This window comes from Scyliorhinus canicula, chromosome 11 (assembly GCF_902713615.1).
Source record: "Scyliorhinus canicula chromosome 11, sScyCan1.1, whole genome shotgun sequence".
In the NCBI taxonomy this organism is placed as follows: Eukaryota; Metazoa; Chordata; class Chondrichthyes; order Carcharhiniformes; family Scyliorhinidae; genus Scyliorhinus; species Scyliorhinus canicula.
In genome coordinates, this window is record NC_052156.1 from 74,929,221 (window position 1) to 74,951,847 (window position 22,627).

The window sequence follows — 22,627 nt, forward strand, 5'->3', positions numbered from 1 at the left end:
AAGCAGAACCAAACAAAGGGAAGACGTGTGAATGGGTGGAAGGTAGGAGAGAGTAGGTAATGCTCGAAGATGGCGGAAGACAAAAGATGTTCTCTTGGGTTCAATCCAAGTATTGCCAATAAACTTTGCTAACAAGCCTGACTCTTTGAACCATTTGCCACCTGGTAAAGGATAAATAGCACCTCCAATGTTCCCATGGACCATGATCCCACTAGTGGACAATATGGAATTGTTTTCAAGATTGCTGCTTGCCTCTTTTCCTAGAGATGTTCCCTCCAAGGCCTCAAAACCTCTTAAAACCCCATCCTCATGCAGTCATGTTTTACCACCTCCCCAAGATCCACAGATAGGACTTCTCTGGTCGAATTTTCAGTTCGTCTTGCCGCAGAACTGATTTATTCCTATCTCTATCTTTTGTCCTCGCTTTGTCCAGTCTCTTCTGTGATTCTTTAGCACCCATAGCCCCTTTAATATTTTCCAATTTCCTGCCCTACATCTCTGTTTCACTCTCAACATGAGTTTGAGGGCTCTCTGCTTTTTCCTTAACTGAAGACCAAATTGGTTCCCATTCACCAACATCCTCCACATGGTTAAACTTTTTCTCATTGAGCAACTCCTTTGACGCCACTCACTTACTTCAAATTAAAGTAAGTGCTGTGTGAACCCATATGGGCCCTGGCTGTGTCTGCCTTCTCTTTGGGGAGGTAGCATATTTTTTGTTGAAGTCCTACTTGGTCATCTCCCACACTTAATATTCATTCCATTTCCTGCTCTTCCTCACCCGCCACACCCAAAAGAACCTCAGTAGTTTCCGTTGTCCTCACTATCCACCCGATCCAAACACCGCAGTGGGTCATCTGCCATCTCCAGTGGGTCATCTGCCATCTCCAGTGGGATGTTGCCACCAAATGTATTTCCTGCCTTTCAGCATTCTGCATCCCCACCCTCCACCACCAAACACCTTGGTCCCCTCTTGGATCACCCCCAACACCCAATTGCTTTCTTATGCAACCGTGCAGTGCCATGGCTGTCCGTTTTATGTTCTTTTATGTTGTTTTGTCTCACCATCAGTGTCTAAAATATGTCTCTTAGGTTAAAGAGCAATTTACCTGTACTGCTAGTCTCATTTATTGTATTTGCTGCTCACGATGCAGTCTCCTCTACATAGGGAAAACCAAATACAGAGAGAGTGACTGCTGTGTAGGACACCTCTATTGAGTCTGCAAGCCTGACTGAGCTTCCAGCTGCCTGCCATTTTATTTCTCACCCCTACTGTTGCTCTGAAGCATCTGTCCGCCTGCAGTTTCCCTTTAGAGCTCCCTGCAAGCTCGGAACTCATTAGAGTTAGTTATTTTATAGCCTTTCAGACTCAACATTCTGTTCGGCAATTTTAGATATTTCTCTTTTTTCAGACTGCAGCTATTGATGATTCTGCTTTGATTTACAGCTCCCCTGGCCCCCTTTCTTGTCATGATGCTGTTTTCTTTTGCCTTGCACCATGATCCATTTTTCATTTCATTTCTTTTTGTCTTCCACCCGAATACAGACTTTTTGTTCCTTCCCCTGCCTCTGTCCTTGCTTAAAACTTATTGCTCTAAACTGTTCCAATTCAGTGAAAGATCATTACACTTGCAAATGCTGTGCAAATGAGCATTGAGATCATATACCCAATAACTATTATTCATTTAAAATTCCTATTCGGAAATGCAATTAGCCACAATCAGAGTTTTACAGTATCGAAAGAGGCCCTTTGTCCCATTGTGTCTGGGCTGGCCATCAAGCACCTACCTATTCCAGTCCCGTATTCCAGCACTTGGTCTGTAACCTTGTATGCAGTGGCATTTGAGAAGCATTTAGATGAGCACTTAAAATGTTGTGTAGGTTCCTGTCTTTACCACCTTTTCAGGCAGAGTGTTCCAGATTTCCACCGCCTTAGTCCCAGATTACCATAGGCTACTTTGCCTCTTAAGGCAGAGAGCTGATTGGTGGTGATTTAATCCAAGGATCACTGCACCTCAGGCGAGGGACAAGGTTGAGAAGGCGGGGCCTTCATGAATAACCTCAGCCGGAACGAGAATTGAACCCTCACTGCCTGCTGAGCTCTGCATCATGAACCTGCTGTCTAGCCAAATGAGCACTGGCCCCATGTCAGACTAGTAACTGATGCAGTGGGCAAAACTGCACCCACTGGACCACAGGTTCAAAACCACATGTGGTTTGCAAACTGCCCTGGCACTTGAGGTGGTTTCCACAGCGATGCTTTTGGCTGCTTTGGTTGTGTCAACATCACAGACTAATATCCGTATTCTGCTATAATTTAAGAATGTAGTTAACAATGCGATAATGACTAAATAACTGTCTTTTGTGATCTGATTTGAGCAAGATTTTAGAACTTTTCCCCAAAAAACTGTTGAATATGAATACATCAGCATTGCCATAGATCTCCTCCTCTTAGTGTCGGGTTGCAGAGTTACAGAAATGGAAAATGGGTTGTACCATTGAATCATACAGGACTTAAACCAAATTTGAGATCACTTTTGTGTAGCATTAATGCTGATATTACACTCTTTTCTTTTTAAAGATACATGGTGGATGCTGCCGACCGTGATAAAATAGAGGCTTCTAGAAATGAACTTCACAATCTCTTAGATAAACCACAGCTGCAAGGAATCCCTGTGAGTAAATGTAATGCTACATTAAAGTATAAATTGCAATCTGCTTGATTGCTATATTTTGCACTTTTTAAACTTGAACTTTGATTACTAGATTTTAATTTAAATCTTAATCTGCAGTTGAGGAAGAAAGTGCATACTACGTTTTTAAAATCTGCTTAGGGAGTGAAGCATAATTTGACCAGTCAAAATTGTGCTTATAAGAAACTAAATGAGATTTTAATCACCGTTGGTTTAATTTAAGTGCACAATGAGATCCCTTTGAAGCTGTGTTCTGGAAACATCAGATTTTTCAATTTAGTTGAGTATAGGCCAGGATTTCCACCTTCGGTTAGAAATTCTCATGGGGTCAGCTCCTTAATCTAGGGTTGTTAAATCTCTCCTGTTCTATAAGGTACATGCCTGCTCTATGTCTCTTCAGATCTTGTACATAGTAGATTTGAAATTGCCATCTAATTCTGTTGTATAGTCATTCTACCTTGTGTGATGGGGGGGGGGGGGGGGGGGGGGGGGGGGGGGGGGGGTCAACTCTGAAACCATGATTTACAAGCAAGATTGAGATCCTAGTACATGGAGCAAAGAACAAGATGTATGTGTTTCTATCCTGCTGAAAGTCATTCTAATTTTTGTGATGGTTTCAGAAGAAAATTGCTGGGCAATTTGATTTGATCAATAACAACTTAGTAGACTGAATGTGGGAATTCAGATATATATTGTGTTACATGTATCTGGTGTCGTAATGATTAAAAGCTTGGACTAATTGTCGTAATGATTAAAAGTGTGTATATGACTACTGCAGTAATGTTTTTAACGATCTTGGTTTAAAATACAGGCAGACACTGTCTACAAAAGGGGGAATTAAAACATTGTAAAAATGACAGAATTAATTCCAAAACATTTCAGTGTTTACCTAATTATGACTAATGGAATTTTTTTTTACAGAATTAATGTTCCCTGGGTTTAGATAATTGAAGGGTTGTGGTTAGCCTTAGTAAGATGGTCATACCCAGTTGGTGGGATAGAGATGATGCAGTTAATGGGAGGAGCCAGGGGCTGAAGCAGTCAGGAATTGAGTTTCAGTTTACATCTTGTGAACGGAACAGGGGCCTTTTGTCTAATGTTAGGAAGTTAGATATAGATATAGGGAAATACAGCACAGAACAGGCCCTTCGGCCCACGATGTTGTGCCGAACTTTTGTCCGAGGTTAATCATAGAATTTTGGACACTAAGGGCAATTTATCATGGCCAATCCACCCAACCTGCACATCTTTGGACTGTGGGAGGAAACCGGAGTACCCGGAGGAAACCCACGCGCACACGGAGAGGATGTGCAGACTCCACACAGACAGTGACCCAAGTCGAAATCGAACTTGGGACCCTGGAGCTGTGAAGCAATTGTGCTATCCACAATGCTACCGTGCTGCCCTTAAGAAGAAATTCATCTACACTCCATTATTCTACCCTAATCCATGTACCTATCCAATAGCCGCCTGAAGGTCCCTAACGTTTCCGACTCAACTACTTCCACAGGCAGTGCATTACTCTCTGGGTAAAGAACCTACCTCTGACATCCCCCCTATATCTTCCACCATTTATCTTAAATTTATGTCCCCTATGGCTTTGAAATATTATTTGACACAAGAATCTGCGAGCTGTTTCCTGATGTCTGTCTCTGCCCCTGTGCCCTGGCCCCCCTGCACCCCGGCCCTCCTGAACCGCGTTTGGAGTCACTCCTGGAGCGAAGCATCCTTTCCTCAAATTAAATAAAATATCGGGGTTTCTGTCTGGTGTCCTAGCAACTGTTGGGATCTGGTCCAGGATTGTAATAAGTGTCTTACTCTTACAGTGTCTGGACTTTGCAAAGTGTTTTACAAATTCTTGCAGTATAGTTACTCTTAGGCAGACAATCGTGGCACCCAGTTGCTCACAAATAGGAATGAGAAGAATAGTCAGGTGCTGTGATTTGGTTTTTGAGAAGCATTGGCTATCCTAGGAGAACTCCCCATTGACTTGAATGTTGCCACATGATCTTTTGTGTTCCTTTGAGATGTCAAATGGCTTCGTTTATTTTTTTCCTCTAAGGATGAACCTCTGAATGTAGTATTGTACTGGAGTGTCAACTCCATTTATCTTCTCGCAACATTTAAACAAGGCCTTTTCAAAACGGGGTTAAACTTGTCTGGGGGGGGGGGGGATCTTCGTTCAATATTTCATCTGAAAGACTGCACCTTTGACAATTAAGTGCTCCCTCAGTATTGCACTGAAGTACCAACCTGGATTTATATCAACTCGGAACTTTCTAACTCGATTAAAAATGTCCCCACTAAGCCATGCTTGTAGCAAGTGTGTTTTATTGTAATCCTTCAAAGCGTGCAATTTTGCTTGCTACTTGATAGCTGCCAGCATCTTCAGAGCCATAGCCTGAGAGTTACCTTGATGAGGAGCAAATCTAAAACTAATTGAAGTGTTTAGGTTTGGTTTTCAGTGCTGTGGTTCTTTTTAAACTGGTATTAGTACACTGGTAATTCCTGTAGTGCTTTGCAAAACTTTGTCTGTGTGATAACTTGGGTTGTGGTTTGGTTAGATATGTGGAAGATGCTGGTATCTGAAGCAACTGCTCAAACGTTGCATTTGATTTTAAATGGTTCCAGTACACAATGGTACAGCAGAGGGTGCAGTATCACAGGTTTTTAGTAAGAGTACAGTACTTGGTAGCTGATTGTGTTTTGGGCACTGCTGAGAGTCTTAATTTTACTGATTTCAGGGCTCCATGATCTGCTGTGAGCACAACTCTGTTGAACATCAGTGATCTGATCTGTGCCTGGAGTTATTTTAGTTCAAATCTACTTCAATGCAGTCACAATGCAGGCTCTAATGTTTCACAGTTAAATGTAAAACCATGTGATCAACAGACTTCACCTCACAGCTGCCACTTGAAATGCTTTAGGTAGAGAATGTACAGCCTCCCAACAGTCACAGTTTTGGGTTTCGGTAAGGTACAATTTTCATTTAAGTGTGCTTTAACATTTTTAATGGCTCAAATCAGAAATAGTCTCAGTGGAGAAAAATCCTATTCCGCCAAATGTAGTCTTTTGTGCCTCCGATTCCTCAATATTTCACAAGCTTGGAAATACCTAAAAAGACTGGAATTTCTCAGCAAAGACTTAAAACTGGCAACTCTCCACGAACAGGTACCCAAACTGCTTTAGACCTTCACCTCCCAAGATTTAAATGTCAAGTCCAAACCAGCAGGTAGGAAAAGACGATAAACCTTGGGACTATGGCCGTTTTAATAGTTCGAACCCTACCTGCCAAGAATATGGGAAAGTTGTTCCATCTATGCAAGTCTGCTTTGATATTAATCAGACTGGTATAATTTAACTTTGTGAAGTGAGGCCCAGTTGTGGGCCACCCTGATCCCCAAATAGCAGAAGCGTGTCTCAGCTAGGCAAAAAGACAGCATCCCCAGTTGAGCATGTCTCCCAGCGGGGTTAACTGGGGGAAACATTCACTCTTGCCTAAGTTCAATTTGTACCCAGAGAAGGAGTCAAGATGCTGAGTAACTTCATTATGTTGCCGTTGGAGGGGGCTGGATCTATAATATAAAGAAATAGGTTGTCTGCATAGAAGGTACAAGCAATGCGCCACCCCTCTGCGACTCATCCCCCTCCATTTACCAGAGGACCTCAACACTACAGCGAGCGACTCTATTGCCAGAGCAAACAGGAGTGGGGACATTGGCAGCCCTGCCTCGTGTCCCGTTTCAAAGGAAAATAATCAGAGTTCAAGGTATTCATACGAGCACTGGAAGTGGGGACCTTATACACTAGACAAATCCAATAAACAAATTTTGGGCTAAAGCCAAACCTCGCCACCATCTTAAATATATACTCCTGCTCCATTCTATCAAATGCCTTTTCAGCATGGAGATACTATAACCTCCAGTTCGGGCTCTGAGAGGGAGAAGGAAAACATTTTACAGGTGGCGTATATTGTCGGCCCTTCACAAAGCCTTGATCCTCCGAGATTATATTTGGGAGGCAAGGCTCCTACCGAAGCGGCAGCACCTTGGCAAGTAGTTTGATGTCTGTTCAGAGGTGGCACTGGTCACTGCCTGCCAATTTGAAAAAGACCAGTTAATTCCTAACGGTTTTTTTTATCCATTTAAATACGCTACCTCTAATTCCATACGCTTTAGTTTTGCACACTGTTATGTGGCACTTTGTCAAAGTCCAAAGATCCCACAGCCGCTGGTGCCCCCTCATTAGCTCTTAGTTACAGCCTTGAATTCCAGTAGATTTGGTGAACGGCATGGTGGCATAGTGGTTAGCACTGCTGCTTCCCAGCGCTAGGCTCCCGGGTTCAGTTCCGACCTTGGGTGACTGTGCGGTGTCTGCCCGTTCTCCCTGTGCCTGCGTGGGTTTCCTCCGGGTGCTCCATTTTCCTCCCACAGGTCCAAAGATGTGCAGGTTCGGTGGACTGGCCGTGTTATGGGATTACGGGGAAAGGGCAGGGGGATTGGGCTTGCAGGGTCAGTGCATTCTCGATGGGCCAAATGGCCTCCTTGTGCGCTGTAGGGATTCTATGAATTCCCCACACGGTCTTCAGGATTACCTGCACATTCTATCATTCCCTGATTCTCTCTACCTCTCTTTAGATTATCAGGACCTGGGGATTTATCAGCGTTCAATCCCATCAATTTCCCCAACACCATTTCTCTATATTAATATTGATCTCAAAGAATAATACAGTGCAAGAACAGACCCTTCGGCCCTCCAAGCCTGCGCCGATTACATGTCCTAACTAGACTGACCACCTGTATATCTTCTATAACCCGTCTGTTCATGCTTATATCCAGATAAGTCTTAAAGGTCGCTAAAGTATCTGCCTCAACCCCTCACTTGGCAGCGCCTTCCAGGCCACCACTGCCCTCTGTATATTTTTTTAAAAAACTTCCCCCGCACATCTCCATTGAACCTAACCCCCTCACTTTGAACTTGTGCCCCCTTGTAATTGACATTTCCACCCTGGGAAAAAATCTCTTAACTGTTCACCGTCTATATCCCTCATAATTTTATGTACTTCTATCAGGTCGCCCCTCTGTCTCTGTCTCTCTAGGGAGAGCAGTCCCAGTTTATTCAATCTCTCCTCATAGCTAATACCAGGCAGCTTTCTCGTAAACCTTTTCTGTACTCTCTCCAAAGCCTCCATGTTTTTCTGGTAGTGTGGTAACCAGAATTGGACACCGCGTTCCAAATGTGGCCTAACCAAAGCTCTATAGAACTGTAACATGATGTGCAAGCTTTTATACTCTATACCCCATCTGATGAAGGCAAGCATGCCATATGCTTTCTTTACCACCATTTCCACCCATGCTGTCACTTTTAAGGATCTATGGACCTGCACGCTCAGATATTTTGAGTCTATGCTCCTGATGGTCCTACCATTTATTTTATAGCTCCCATATAAATTGGATCTTCCAAAATGCATCACCTTGCATTTGTCCGGGTTAAATTCCATCTGCCATTTCTCTATCCAGTTTTGCAACCTAACTATATTCTGCTGAATTCTCTGACAATTTTCATCATTATCCGCAACTCCTGCAATCTTGGTATCATCCTTCAGTTCCTCCCTCTCTCTAAACTCTGCGTTGCCCAATATTTCTGGTATCTAATTTGTGAAGACGGAACGAAATTACGTATTTAGTTGCTCAGCCGTTTCTTGGTCCCCTATTATATTATGTTCCCCTGTTTCTGACTGTAAGGGACTTGCATTTGTCTTCAATCTTTTTCTCTTCACATGCCTGTACAAACTTTTACAGTCCGTATTTATGTTCCCTGTGAGCTTACACTCGTACACTATTTCCCCTCCTTAATCTCTCCATCTTGATGAAAAATTCTATCACATTATGGTCACTCATCGCGAAGGGGTCTGCATAGATTGCCAATGATTCCATTCTCATTACACAGTACCCAGTCCTGTTCTCTAATTGGTTCCTTAACATATTTGTCCATAAAACCAACCCATATACACACCAGGAATTCCTCTATAGTACTGTGGCTATTTTGATTTGCCCAATCTATATGCAGATCAAAATCACCCATAATTACAGATGTTCCTTTATCGCATGCATCTCTAATTTCCTCTTTAATATCATTCAAAACTTCATCATTGCAGTTTAGTGGCGCCTATACAGTGCCCACTAATGTTTTTTTTACTCTTTGGTATTTCTCAGCTCTACCCATACAGATTGCACATTGTCAGAGCTAATATCCTTCTTCACTATTGCATTAATTTCCTCTTTAACCAGCACTGCCACTCCACTGCCTTTTTCCTTTTGTTAGTCCTTCATAAATACTGAATACCCTTGGACATTCGGTTCCGATTCCTTGTCCCCCTGCAGCCATGTCTCTGTAATCCCGATTATATCACAGCCTATTTACATCTATTTGCATGATAGTTCATCTGCTTTGTTGCAAATGCTCTTGTGCGTTAAGGCACAAAGCCTTTAAGCTGGTCTTTTTAACACGTCTCGCTCCCAAAATTTTCTATTCCTGTAACTATTGCATCTGCACACTTTTTATTCCTCCACTCTGCAGCAGAACCAACTGTGGTTCAGCGAGTTTGGCTATTGCTGCTTTCCCCCGAGACGTCATTTCCCTCAACAGTATCCAAAACAGTATCTGTTTTGCAGGGGAATGGCTGCAGGAGATTCCTGCACTGCCTGCCTAGATCTCTTGCTCTGCTTGGTGATCACCCATGCAGAGTCTGAGCCTGCGATGTGACCACCTCTCCATGTGCTATCCACGACACTATCTGCCTCGTCGATGGTCTACAGTGTCTCCAGTTGCCGGTCTAGCTCCGAAAGCCAGGCTTCCAGGTGCTGTAGCTGGTGACACTTCCTGCAAACGTGCTGATCCTGGGCACTGGAAATGTTCTTGGCTTCCCATGTGGAACAAGAGGAGCAAACCAAGGCTTTGAGATCTCCTGACGTGACTTACCCCTCTAAATTATATTTTTGGAAGATGCTTGATATTAGATTAAATCCAGTTCTCTGTGGCCCATTTTTCCTTGTCCTTGTTACTACCAATTATAGCCCTTGCAGTTTATAAACCACAAAACATATTTTCAACTGCAAGTGGTAAGTTGTAAAGACTTACCGACTATTTACCAATCAGCTCTCTCTCCCTTAAAGCTTCAGCTGCAAAAGGACAAGAACACTCTCTGATGATTTGTTACAAAGCAAGTAGAAAAAGCAAATAACACCTACTCCTACTCGCTCCTACTCTGTTTCAAATTCCCAAGTGTAAAATTCACTCTGATGTGGCCTCTACCCACTGTTTGCGCGCAAGGCTCAGTGCTTTGAAGCCCTTTTCTTAAATAGAGCAGAGATAAGTAAACTTTTTTTTAAAATACATTTAGAGTACCCAATTCATTTTTTCCAATTAAGGGGCAATTTAGTGTGGTCAATCCATATTAAGATGTATTGGGGATATGACATCACCTTGTTGGACATTCTTTTTTATTGGAATCAGATTTGTTTTTCCTTTGTTTCAATTCTAGTGATTCATCAATCAATGAAATACATTCGTAATACATTAATACAACGTAATTCCTACTCACTGTTTATGGCCAATGAAATCAAATGCTTTAGCCAAATCTCTGAATGCCACTGCATGATCTCTTTTGTCACTGTTGAAACTTTTTTGGAATGCAAAGTTATTGTATACAGAAGGACAAATTCTAAGTTTCTGTTTAATTCCATGGCTTTGGCCAATATATTTGCTATGAGTTTCAGAGGTAATCCAAGGATTATAGCCTATTGTTTTGGTTAGCAATTGTCAATGTTTGAGGCCCATGGATCATGCGTTTTTGGTATTTATTATCTTTATTAGTGTCACAAGTAGGCTTACGTTAACACTGCAATTAAGTTACTGTGAAAATCCCCTAGTTGCCACACTCCAGCGCCTGTTTGGGTACACTGAGGGAAAATTCGATGTCCAATTCACCGAACAAACACACCTCTCTGGATTTGTGGGAGGAAACCGGAGCGCCCGAAGGAAAAACACGAGGAGAATGTGCAGACTCCACATACTCCGTGACCCAAGCTGGGAATCGAACCTGGGTCCCTGGCGCTGTGAAGCAGCATTGCTAACCATTGTGCTCCCATGGTAGTCCTACAGGTTTTAATTTTGGAATTATTCCTGTAGTCAAAAAGCGAACATACTCGATACTATATTTGGACTTTAAGCATTCGGGCATTTCATATCTTTAACTGTAATTTTGTCTGATCCAGGAACTGCATCTTTGTTTTTTATTGGGTTTTTGAACAAAGTATATTTGTCGTTATGTACACAGTATATGATGACGAGAAGGGCACACACACACAAAGCTCACAGGAGAAAAAAAAGTAATGAGAGAAATACAAAATCAAATAAAGTAACTGGTAGGGTATTATGCACCTGCTCAACAGCAGCAACTCTGTACACTTGGCAAAATTACTTACACACACAAGTAGGCATCTGTTTGGGGGGGTGGGAAGATGTATACATTTGTTGGGGGGGGGTGGGAAGATATATACATTTTGTATGCCGGAGAGACAATTACGGAGGACAATACTCGAATGGGTCTGGTGTTGGTTGGTATTGTTACTTCTCCCGGATGGATTTCGCTGCCGTTGTCGTCTCGTGCTCACTTCTGCTTCAGCCGGCCCTCCCATCTTCCGCCTGTATGCTCCTTTTTCTCTGTTCCTGTGGATGCCAAGTTTGTTAACGTTTCCCTGCCTCCTCCTCCTCTTCCCTCCTCCTCCTCTTCCCCCCCCCCTTACAACTGTATCTTTGTTAAATTAATCTATGAAAGTCATAGTCTCCTTTCCCCCCCCCCCCAATTGTATTAAATAATTCCAATTTATCAGCATCTCTCGTACATTTATAAAGTTTACCTGTATCACCTTTATTATTGCCCTTGGATAATCTGTGTACAATATTCTTTCAGCTCTAATATGTTTAGAGGACACAACACTTGGCTTGGCCTGCCCACTGAGCTCCTGCAAATTTCTGTTTTTCTTAGTCCTTTGCTTTCTGGCTCCAGTATTTTTGAATGGTGTTTTTTTATTGAAGCAGTGATCCAGATTAATTTTAGCTAATTGCTTATTTTTTATTGTCAAGCTCACTATTGGTAATTGCTCACTTTTTGGGTCTTCTCATTTATCAGCTAAGAGGTCACATTTGCCAATATCAAGGCATCCATTTTATTATTTATTTTGTATTAATGCTGTTCTGTCTACTTTTCACTATTTATATTTTAATTTTGGATCATTATTTATCAGACTTTGTAATATCTCCTCTTCTGATGAGGACGTAGAGCTTTCGGGTAGAGTAGCTTTGCAGCTTGTCTTCTGAGGTTGTATGACTTTCACTGGGGTCTTATGACTTTCTCGGCAGTGTGCCCTTTGTCCAATATTTGTTTATTAGGTCGTGATGTCAGTGTCCTAGCTATCATTGATATTGTAGCCACTATATTTTTCCTCTTAAAGGTGGAGCAGTATTACTTTAGACCAATGAAAAATATTGTTCACAACTGGAAGAGACCACCTTTGGGTAGCTATTCATTTTTTAATTAAATCGGGATCCAGATGGGCCTAGTGTTGGTCACTGTCCGTGTGGAGTCTCACCCCACAACCCAAAGATGTGCAGTGTAGGTGGATTGGCCAAGCTAAATTGCCCCTTAATTGGGGAAAACAAAATTGGGTACTTCAACTTTAATTTTAAAAAAATGGGTGTAGTGTTAACTCTAGGCCTCTTTTGGGCCTTAAAATTATTTCACATACGCTTCATTAAAAAACAAGTGTAGCCCAAGTGTTTCTTCCTGTGAATACCCCACTCTTTTTGCATAGTGATGTTTAATAGGGTGATACTCCCCACTCTTGCAGCCGACAATCTTATAGATTTTGTGCACACTTCTAAGATGCTTTCCAAAACTTGTTATACAATTTAAAACTAGATCTCATTAAACACTTAAATTGACTACATGGATAGGTTAAGTAATGCTATCGTTAAAATGTTCTTTTGATCCTGGCGATCCTACATATAGGTTAAATGGCTTCCTGATTAATTGTGGCATCACGGACTGTAAAATTTGATCAATTTAAATGCTCGTTATAAAATGTTAACTTTGTAAAATCATCGAGAAATTCTGTCCCATCTCAAAGATATTCTCTGATGCCAAAAATTTATGTTATCTCAGTTGACTGCAATGTACAGATCTACCATTGATTTCCCTTCCTGGAAGTCCCATTTATCATATGGAATCTGTAAAAGATCTAATAGTCTGCCTGTGTGGCTTGTGTTGACCTGGCCTTGCCTACCATTGCAATGTTTATAGGTGTATCAGCCACACTTTGTCGCGTGTTAGTATTAGATTTGCCTAGTTTGAAGCTACAGGAAGAAATACACAGTGGTTCTCACAGAGCATTGTGGCAGGAGCTAGCTTGAAAGAGCTGTATGCGGAAATTGAGAACCCAAGACGAGGGAGTAAGTGTCTAGTCTTGAGATCTGTAAAGAGAAATTGGAGAATTGCTTAACTGAGAGCTAATGAAATGATTCCCATGAAATTTGTATCTCCTGGAATACTAAGAGAATTACGGTAGCACAAATGGATAGCACTGTGGCTTCACCGCGCTCGGGTCCCAGGTTTGGTTTCCTGCTGGGTCACTGTCTGTGCGGAGTCTGCATGTTCTCCCCGTGTCTGTGTGGGTTTCCTCCGGGTGCTCCGGTTTCCTCCCACAGTCCAAAGACGTGCAGGCTAGGTGGATTGGCCATGATAAATTGCCCTTAGTGACCAAAAAGGTTAGGAGGGGCTATTGGATTACGGGGTAAGGTGGAAGTGAGGGTTTAAGTGGGTCGGTGCAGACCCGATGGGCTGAATGGCCTTCTGCACTGTATGTTCTAGTTAAAGTAAATTCCGGAGGGTTGTGGCATGCTTTTGGGTTGATCTTAGGAAAAGTGAATGAACTTCTAATAACAATAAAGATAATGGAGCTACAAAGTAGAACTAAGTTCAGAGTGTACTATAGTGTTAAGTTAATATTGTTACTTCATTGTAATCAAAAGATTAAAGTTTGTTTTTTATTTAAAAACATGAAATCTTGTAGCATAATTTTATTAAATAATTACTGGGTGTTCGGATTTCTCTTGTGGTTCCTGACATGATTGTAGCAACTGTAAATTTGTCTACTGGATTCCAATCACTATTTTGCAACTTAAACTCTTATATGCCTTCACTGTTTCAGAATATCTGAATCCACAATATTCTGCACCATAATTAACAGATTTATCCAAATTCTCTCCAACCTTGTGCTAGATTAATTTGAACCTAAGGCTTCTTGTGAGATTTGACATGCTTGATAAGTTAGCAAGGCCACAAGTGAATGTTATGTTTTTGATGGACATAAGGGGAAGCGGTGGCGTAGTGGTATTGTTACTGGACTAGTAACTCAGAAACCCAGGGTAATCTTTGGGGAGCCGGGTTAGATGGCGAAATTTTAATTCAATAAAAATCTGCAATTAAAAGTCTAATGATGGCCATGAAATCATTGCCAGTTGCTGTAAGAACCCATCACGTTCACTAATGCCCTTTAGGGATGGAAATCTGTCATCCTTACCTGGTCTGGCCTACATGTGACTCCAGACCCACAGCAATGTGGTTTACTCTTGACTGCCCCCTCGAGGACAATTGGGAATGGCCAGTTGGTTGCGCCCACGTCCCATGAACAAATAAAAAAAACACTTGTGTTGCATATTCTACTGATTTGTGGGCTAAGCAATGCCAACTTCTAACTCTGTTTTCAAGGTCAGGAAGCAAAGTGCTTTCTGGAATGCTAACTTCCAAATATCTTGTCTTGTGCATTTGGATGATGAGGTCCAAGTGTACTTCAAATGCAGCTGGCTAATGGCCTGTTCTTGCACCCCAGTACTAGCTGCCAAAATGTTGCTGCCATTTAAGCATGCTTAGGTTTGAGCATTTCCCTGGCAGTGTACTGTGGTTGTAGCTTTGTGCTGGTGCCAATGCTTTGTCTCAACGATATCCTTGGCAGCCTCCTATCAGAACTCTGATTGTGTTGTTGGCTGACTGGTGATGTTAATAATTGCTGTGGCCTGGAAGCTGGTTACAATAAGTTACTGTCTTGGTTTCAGTCCAGTTTCTAATGCATGTAATTCAATTATGCTTCACTGAAAAGTTGTATTAATTCGACACCTTCTTCATAAATCAAATGGGTAAATTGGCAGCAGAAATGCAAGTGTCACATGGGTATCTTGGGGATATTCAGAGGGCGATGGACAGTAGAGTTGGTGCACTAATTGGGCAGCCACTTTGGGACTGATTCCACACTTTTTATGCATCTGTTGTCCTCTGGATCCAGAGAGATCCTGTGAAATAGGCGACATGGTGGCACAGTGGTTCGCATTGCTGCCTCAATGACAGGGACCTGGGTTTGATTCTTGCCTTGGGGCAGGAGGTTTAAAAGATATGTGAGGAAAAACCTCTTCACCCAGAGGGTGATTGGAATCTGGAACTGACTGCCTGAAAGAGTGGGAGAGGTGGGAACCCTCCACTTTTTGAAATGCCATTGCATACAAAGCCATGGACCAAGTGCCAAAAAATGGGATTAGAATAGTTAGGTGCTTGATGGTCAGTGCAGACGTGCTGTAACAATCTATGACTCGGTCTGTGTGGAGTTTGCACCGTCTCCCTGTGTCTGCGTGGGTTTCCTCGAGGTGCTTCCGGTTCCTCCCATAATCCAAAGATGTACAGGTAGGGTGGATTGGCCATGTTAAATTGCCCCCGAGTATCCAAACGTTTATGTGGGGATAGGGTGGGGGAGTGTGCCTAGGTAGGGTGCTCTTTCCGAGGGTCAGTGAAGACGCGATGGGCTGAATAGGCTCCTTCTGCTTTCTATGACATTGATGAAATCCTGATGCAAGTATGCTATCTAATGATGCTGAACAGGTGCAGCTGCTGTTAACTGGGGGAGAGCCCCCAGATTACAGCTGTTCCTCACACAAATGTAAGCATAAATATTAACACTTTGTGCATTAATTCAAAGCTCTTGTGCATCATGTTTGAATTATGTCTTTAATATAAAAATAACATTTGGGCATTTATAAAGTCAGCAGCCCTGTCCATGCATGCGCATTTGAGATTTGCTGTTTTCTAAGAGGATGAAAGAAAGATAACTGGTCCACTGTCACTCCCAAGTAATGTGGCCTTGTGTAGGAAATTTGGAGGTAATTTTTCACTAGAATGTTCGATAGACCTCACTTAACCATGAACAAATAGGTTTGCATAGGCTTGTGCTCCTTCAGTGTAACACTTTGAGGGATGACCATGTATCCTCTGTCAAAATATTAGCTGTGACAGTAGATTTTTATTATCTTTTCAGGTCCTAGTTCTTGGAAATAAGAGAGATCTTCCAAATGCCCTGGATGAAAAACAGCTCATTGAAAAAATGTAAGTAAGCCATTGTAGATAACTACAGTATCGCTCCTTTAGGTCTTGCCTACGTAGTAATATTAATGGTATTGAGAAATTAAAGCTGACAAATTTAACTTTATCATCATTTGCTTTGTTTGAATATACTTTTCCATTTCCTGTTTTTAAGTGTATCTGATTAAAATGCTTCAAAGGGTATAGAAACTTGTGTCTCAATGGGTGGGGGTGTGTGAAGAAATGCTTTAAATGGGAGTTGTAAAATGTACATATTCTATATTCTCATTCTTGTTCGAGTTCAAGGGTGGTTTGTTTTAGTGCATGATCCACTTAATTTCTTTGTGTGGTAGGTTGTATGTGGCCTACACTGGATCATTTAGTTGGTCGTGCAGCTTAGAAGGAACACTGCTTCTAAATATTGCTTGCTTCTAAACTGTATAAATTTCAAAGTTAACCTGTTTCGACTGTTTCAAACTCTCGAGGTCATGTCTATTGCATGATCCTGGGGGGAAAAAAGGGCAGGATTTGGACATCTAAGTGCAATCACACTATTTGGTTCACAACAATAAGACACTTAACTGTTGACCAATTGATCTACAACTAACTTTATACAGAGGCTCCTCTCTTGCAGGTCTGTGAATCCTGGGGTGATCCTGAAATAAGAAACCTTTGAATGTTATATTTAAGGATAGTAAGAAGTCTTACAACACCAGGTTAAAGTCCAACAGGTTTGTTTCAAACACGAGCTTTCGGAGCGCAGCTCCTTCCTCAGGTGAATGGAGAGGTATGAAGGAGCTGCGCTCCGAAAGCTCGTGTTTGAAACAAACCTGTTAGACGTTAACCTGGTGTTGTAAGACTTCAAAACATTCACATTGATAGCTTGATGTTAAATTCTCCCTTGCTATCATTTTATTTTCCCTACTGAGCTGTCATAACTGCATTTAACCTTAAATGTATTACTCACAGTATACAATGTTAAATCAGCTTGATAAATGCTGAAGTAACTCATCAAATTTATATTTCTTAAAAATTGGGGAGATGATCAGCGCAAATAGGATTTACAGTTGATTTATCTACTGGCTGATTGCTCCTTTTGACAAACACTTGGCCTCTTGTCATAATCTGTAGGCCATTCTAGTACCATTGCTGGAAACACATTTCTGAGCACCCATGGGACCTAAATTGTGACACTGCCTCTAATTCCCTTGAAGATTGGGCAGTTGATTGATTGCTATCACAGGAACAACAAAACTGATTTCTGAGCTATGGAATGCTAATGAGCGGTCAACGCACATTGGAATTGTTTATCTGGCTATTACCATGCATAACAGCCAGACGTTACTGACCATCTTAAAAAAAAGTGTACAGAGTTAGCTGTTGGAAGATTACCATCTTCAAAGTGAATATGTAATCTTTCATAGAGTATTACTTTTCAATCTTCATTACATTGCATCTTAGTTTGGTTATTTGGGAACAATGATTTTTTTTACAGTATGGAAATATTAGGGTCACTGCTGGTCTTTCCCAGCTTTATGATATGTTATACATAATTCGTACCAGCGGAATATTTGAAATTTCTTTAATGATTTTGGTTTGATATATTTCAATTGCTTTTCTCGTTTTAGGAATTTGGCTGCTATTCAGGATAGAGAAATCTGCTGCTATTCAATTTCGTGCAAAGAAAAGGATAACATAGGTAGGCAAATATTGTACAAATTCCCTTTATCAATCAAGTCTGACATTTTGGAAATGTCACTAATAATTTAAGGAAGGGGGAAGAAACAATGAAACGGCAAAGCTATCAGTTTCTGTTGTGGGCATCGTACTAGAATCTAATGGGTACAGGACAACTGACATTTGAATTAGTGCAGAGCTGAACAAAGTCAATATGGAAGAGTGAAGGGTTGGCCATGTCTGACTAAAAGTGACAGTGCCTTGAGTAGTACAGAACTTGAATGTTGCTGAAAAGAGATTTTGCCGAAGCTGCCCACCTTGCACTCACCAGGGCAAATACAAGAATGCCAAATTTCAAACTGCAGGGCCGAGGACATGTTGACTCTGGCCGAGACATTTTCATGGAGGTGGCAATGGGGAGCAATAGGCTTCTCGAGCTCCTAGGAATTCAAAAAGGCTTGAACATATTCCTTTTGTTTGCCAAGAATGCCTCCCTGCAATAAATGTATGTCACTTCTAGCAAGTGCAAATAAACCACATTAACGCTCAACTGATTTCTTAAATTGGTTATTGCTGTAACTATTGGTGTACTCTTATTGATTAGCATGTGCTGCCCAATCTCCGAAATCAAATGTAACAGTGGGTGTTTACAGCGGTATTCAAATTCGACCAAATAGCGAAATTATCTGACTTTAACTTGTTGGGTTGTTCTGATGGCTCACCTCACTTCAGAAAATGTGAGTCTCCACCACCTTCCAGCTCAAATCTCTTCAACTTCTGACAAGTATCAGATTAACAAACAATGACACTGCCTTTGGACTGATTAGCTGTAACATTGTCAAGGATAGCTTGGTACCATACTAGGTCAAATTGGTAGAAGACTTACCAATGATTTTGGAAACCTGAGTTGGCTTGAGTCAGTGAATAAAACCAGTGCTTCTGTGGTTGCACGATGAAGTTCAATGGTCCCTCTTCAAAAATGTGCCTGGGCCCAGGTTTTTCAGTCAACAGTGAGTGAATGATGCATACCATTAATTGCTCTCTCCAACTTTGTAAACATACAGTATTTAATGTTGAGACAACTTGGAATCCTTTACAGGGGACCTGAGTGAGCGAGGCAAACAATGTTGTATCCGTAACCAATGTGATTGAAGAATCCTCTGTCTCTAAACCAGGACACGCAAACTAAAATATTCAGTCAATTCTAGATCACATACAGGAAGTGAAAGAGAGTGGGATGATAAAATGGAATTATAGGTGCACTTTAATAATTCTAAAATTTCCAACACAATGTGAAGCAATGAGACTCCACTTCAAAGTTAATTTTCAGTGCTTAAGATTGTCTGGCAGTAATTATCACACCATTAAAAATTCACTTGAATAAACAAAACAAACCGGGGCAGCACGGTAGCGTGGTGGTTAGCATAAATGCTTCACAGCTCCAGGGTCCCAGGTTCGGTTCCCGGCTGGGTCACTGTCTGTGCGGAGTCTGCACGTCCTCCCCGTGTGTGCGTGGGTTTCCTCTGGGTGCTCCGGTTTCCTCCCACAGTCCAAAGATGTGCGGGTTAGGTGGCTTGGCCATGCTAAATTGCCCGTAGTGTCCTAAAAAGTAAGGTTGGGGGGGGGGGGGGGGGGGTTGTTGGGTTACGGGTATAGGGTGGCTACGTGGGTTTGAGTAGGGTGATCATTGCTCGGCACAACATCGAGGGCCGAAGGGCCTGTTCTGTGCTGTACTGTTCTATGTTCTAAAACCCTAACACTTTTCTAACATGTTATGCAATTCAATGTATTTGAATGCAGGATCTCTTGATCTAATACTGTTATGGTATAGTTTGCAACACAATTGTTTCTTTTTCATGGTTGTACAGAGGTGCTTGGGTGCCTTGTCTGGAAGGTAAAGGGGAGGCCAAAATCCAGTGTGCTTACTGTCACACCTTGAAGATAATGGATGACTCATCAATAGTATGGTGGAGAGGGATAAGAAATACCAAGGAGTTGTGTGGATATTTAACACTTGGGCAGGTGGGGGGGTTGTGTAAGATGTTCAAGGATTTGAGTGGACGGTTAGCTTCAGAGCACTTATCAGAGTTGTGTATCATGTTTATTTGTTGAAAACTTTAGTGCTCACCTGAGTGGTCACTTGTTAAACAGATCATGCTGTATTGTAACAAATTCAGTTTATATCTGCTAAATTGTGGGATTGACTGTGACAATTCTGGTTTTAATCTAGTTTGATAAATTGAACAGATTATTCAACTGGATGATCAATCTGATGTCTTTCCCTGCAGCAAAAAAATGATTAACTTGTATAGCTGAAAATGTTTTACTATTTCCCTAACACAGCCTTGAAAGGTAGAAATGTGAAATACAAATGCAAGAAATATAAGATTAGGTTCTGAAGAAACAAGTTTCTGTTTTGAGAAGGAACCCATAGCAGATGTACATCACACAGAATGATCTTAAAAAGAAAGCGAATCGGTACATTTCCAGTATTTAAGTTTCACTAACAACGGAGACCTTGTTTTTTGTTTTGATTGTAGACTGTGTGGTAAGTTGTCATGGTTGATAATTCTATTTATTGAGCTGAATTGGGCGACACATGCTGAGTATTGCTTTGCGTATTTCAACTAGGGTGGAAATACAGTTCACGGTTAAATTGTTTTAAGCAAATTTTGTTCTGTTGCGGATCTGGAAAATGCCTTATTTACAACTATGAATATCAAACGTGGGCCATTAACCAAATGCAGTGTTACAAACCTGACTAATCCAATCGGAACTTAATCTGCAAAATCTTTGATATGAGCTTTAAGCTTAAATTTCAATTAAATGAATTGTGAAATTGTGCGCACGTGAGAATGTTTCAACAATATTAAGGTCCTGTAATGAGTCATGTTTAACACAAATGACTGTCAGCACTGAATTTGGAACAAAAGATAATACTGAATCTGAAATAAAAACAAAATACTTATCAGGTCTCGCAGCATCTGTGGGGAGGAATGTTTTGAGTCCAGTATGAGGTTCTGAAGAAGTCATATTGGACTTGATGTTAACTCTGTTTTTCTCTCCAAGGATGCTGTCAGACCTGATTTTATTCCTGGCATTTTCTATATTTCTGCTAAATTTGGAGCCATTTAATATACTTTGTATTTGAAATCAAATAGACAAGATTTTTGCACGTTCTCTTTCTGCTGGGCAGGTGAGATTATTAGGTTGGAGTCTTGGTTCTCAAATTTAAATGTTAAACTTTAAAAAAAAAAATATCCGTGATATTGACTCCATCTAAATGCATCGGCAAAAGAAGCAGGACTTTTTACAAATCATTAACTTGCATTTTTATTTTCTCTTTTCAGATATCACCCTGCAGTGGCTTATTCAGCATTCAAAATCCAGAAGAAGCTGAAATTTAATGGTGAAAGTCATGTGATTGGCCACAGTCCTTTCTCCACTCAGTTTACTTCATTCTTCATGGGATAACCTGCAGAAATACACTATTCTGAATATATTGAAATACTTTGAGTCCTCATGGCACATACCGCTGAAAAGTATGTTTTCATTGTGAGAGACTAACTTGCTTTACAAATGCCATTATATAAAAATCATGATTGAGACAAATGTTGAAGTCAGTGACAGAAAAGCACAAGGAAGAGCCAATGAAAATAATCATGCTTATTTCTTAGCCTCATGTGTTTGGAATCTGCAGTCTGCAGTATCAAGTAATGTTTTATAGCTTTTATCAATCTCTCACCATTAATGTCCTTACAAATGGGGTTATGGCGCATGTTGCATTGCACCCCATATTTGTGTTGGTGCTGTAGATATTTCAATGTCACTAGAATTTTTTTAATGTTCACTGTTGGCACAGTATTTAATTTAGTCATACGCTTTTGCATACAAAAAGAATATTGTAGTCGGGGGACCATCACTGAAGTTTATTTAAAAAGCTTTAACTGAAATTTATGCGTTGGATGTGCTGGTTGAATACACTGCTTCAACATTAGAGTCTTGACACTATTGGGCAACATGTGACCTTTCTGTAACTGTGCATGCAAAACTTCCAATTACAAGATTTGTAAATAATATATGTGGAATTGGTTTACTTTTTCTATTTAGTTTACTTGTGAATAATTGTGCTCTCCCACTTCTGTTGAAATAAATGGAGTTAATGAGGGCATATCGTTGTCATGTTTGTCTTCATTTACATTTCAGCAGATCAATTTTCTGTTCATGGGCAATCTTAACAGCTGATGTTTAAGAATGTGCCTGATATGCAATTTGACCTTATTTTGAGTTGGGCCCTCTTTTAAATCGAGAATTTTGAAGATTACAGCCAATGCATCCACTATCTCTGTAACCACTTAAGAACCTTGCAGGGTGCAGGAAGGGGCTTGTCAGCCTTTGGTCCCATTTGTTTTCCTGCTACCAAATTGTTTTAAACCCTTTCCCTTTTGCCACTTGTTTTTTGGACTATTTTTAGGATTCACTGTGTAATCTGCTGTGAAGACAGATATTGCCCGGTCTTATCCTATAAGATACTGTACCAATCAGAATACTAGTTAAATGGAGCAACAGTAGAATATTGCAGTACAGAGGGGTCTGGGTGTTTTTTAAAAAGTTACCCTGCAGGTAATTACAAAGGCAAATAAAATGTTGGCCAAGGGGATTGATTGTAAATGTGGGAAGTCTTGCTACAACTGTACAGGGTATTGTTGAGACTTCACCTAGAATATTGTGTACTGTTAAGGTCCCCTTGTTAAAGGAAGGAAATGCTTGCATGGGAAGCAGTTCAGGGAAG

At 41.1% G+C, this 22,627-nt stretch overlaps 1 protein-coding gene across 1 annotated transcript in view; it reads left to right on the plus strand.

The window, feature by feature from the left end:
• Nucleotides 1-22,006, plus strand: part of arl8bb (ADP-ribosylation factor-like 8Bb) — a 63,646-nt gene extending 41,640 nt beyond the window's left edge. The window contains exons 4-7 of the mRNA XM_038810757.1: nucleotides 2,582-2,675; nucleotides 16,115-16,182; nucleotides 17,787-17,857; nucleotides 21,186-22,006. Of these exons, the coding sequence (XP_038666685.1) occupies nucleotides 2,582-2,675; nucleotides 16,115-16,182; nucleotides 17,787-17,857; nucleotides 21,186-21,235 (283 nt within the window). The 3' untranslated portion in view covers nucleotides 21,236-22,006. The remainder of the gene's footprint in view (nucleotides 1-2,581; nucleotides 2,676-16,114; nucleotides 16,183-17,786; nucleotides 17,858-21,185) is intronic.
• Nucleotides 22,007-22,627: the final 621 nt, after the last annotated feature.